Source organism: Passer montanus, unplaced genomic scaffold (assembly GCF_014805655.1).
Source record: "Passer montanus isolate IOZ18808 unplaced genomic scaffold, ASM1480565v1 scaffold7344, whole genome shotgun sequence".
NCBI lineage: Eukaryota > Metazoa > Chordata > Aves > Passeriformes > Passeridae > Passer > Passer montanus.
In genome coordinates, this window is record NW_024372531.1 from 1 (window position 1) to 532 (window position 532).

Consider the following 532-nt stretch of genomic DNA (forward strand, 5'->3'; position numbering starts at 1 on the left):
CCAGAACACAGGTGTCGTGAAAACTACCCCTAAAAGCCAAAATGGGAAAGGAAAAGACTCATATCAACATTGTCGTCATTGGACACGTAGATTCGGGCAAGTCCACCACTACTGGCCATCTGATCTATAAATGCGGTGGCATCGACAAAAGAACCATTGAAAAATTTGAGAAGGAGGCTGCTGAGATGGGAAAGGGCTCCTTCAAGTATGCCTGGGTCTTGGATAAACTGAAAGCTGAGCGTGAACGTGGTATCACCATTGATATCTCCTTGTGGAAATTTGAGACCAGCAAGTACTATGTGACTATCATTGATGCCCCAGGACACAGAGACTTTATCAAAAACATGATTACAGGGACATCTCAGGCTGACTGTGCTGTCCTGATTGTTGCTGCTGGTGTTGGTGAATTTGAAGCTGGTATCTCCAAGAATGGGCAGACCCGAGAGCATGCCCTTCTGGCTTACACACTGGGTGTGAAACAACTAATTGTCGGTGTTAACAAAATGGATTCCACTGAGCCACCCTACAGCCA

At 46.1% G+C, this 532-nt stretch overlaps 1 protein-coding gene across 1 annotated transcript; it reads left to right on the forward strand.

Moving 5' to 3' along the window:
* Nucleotides 1-6: 6 nt before the first annotated feature.
* On the forward strand, nt 7-527 carry LOC120512484 (elongation factor 1-alpha 1-like; the record flags this gene model as incomplete). Its single annotated transcript, XM_039730839.1, has 1 exon — nt 7-527. A coding segment is annotated over exon 1 (486 nt), but the record flags the coding sequence as incomplete, so codon positions are not given.
* Between the last annotated feature and the right edge of the window lie 5 nt (nt 528-532).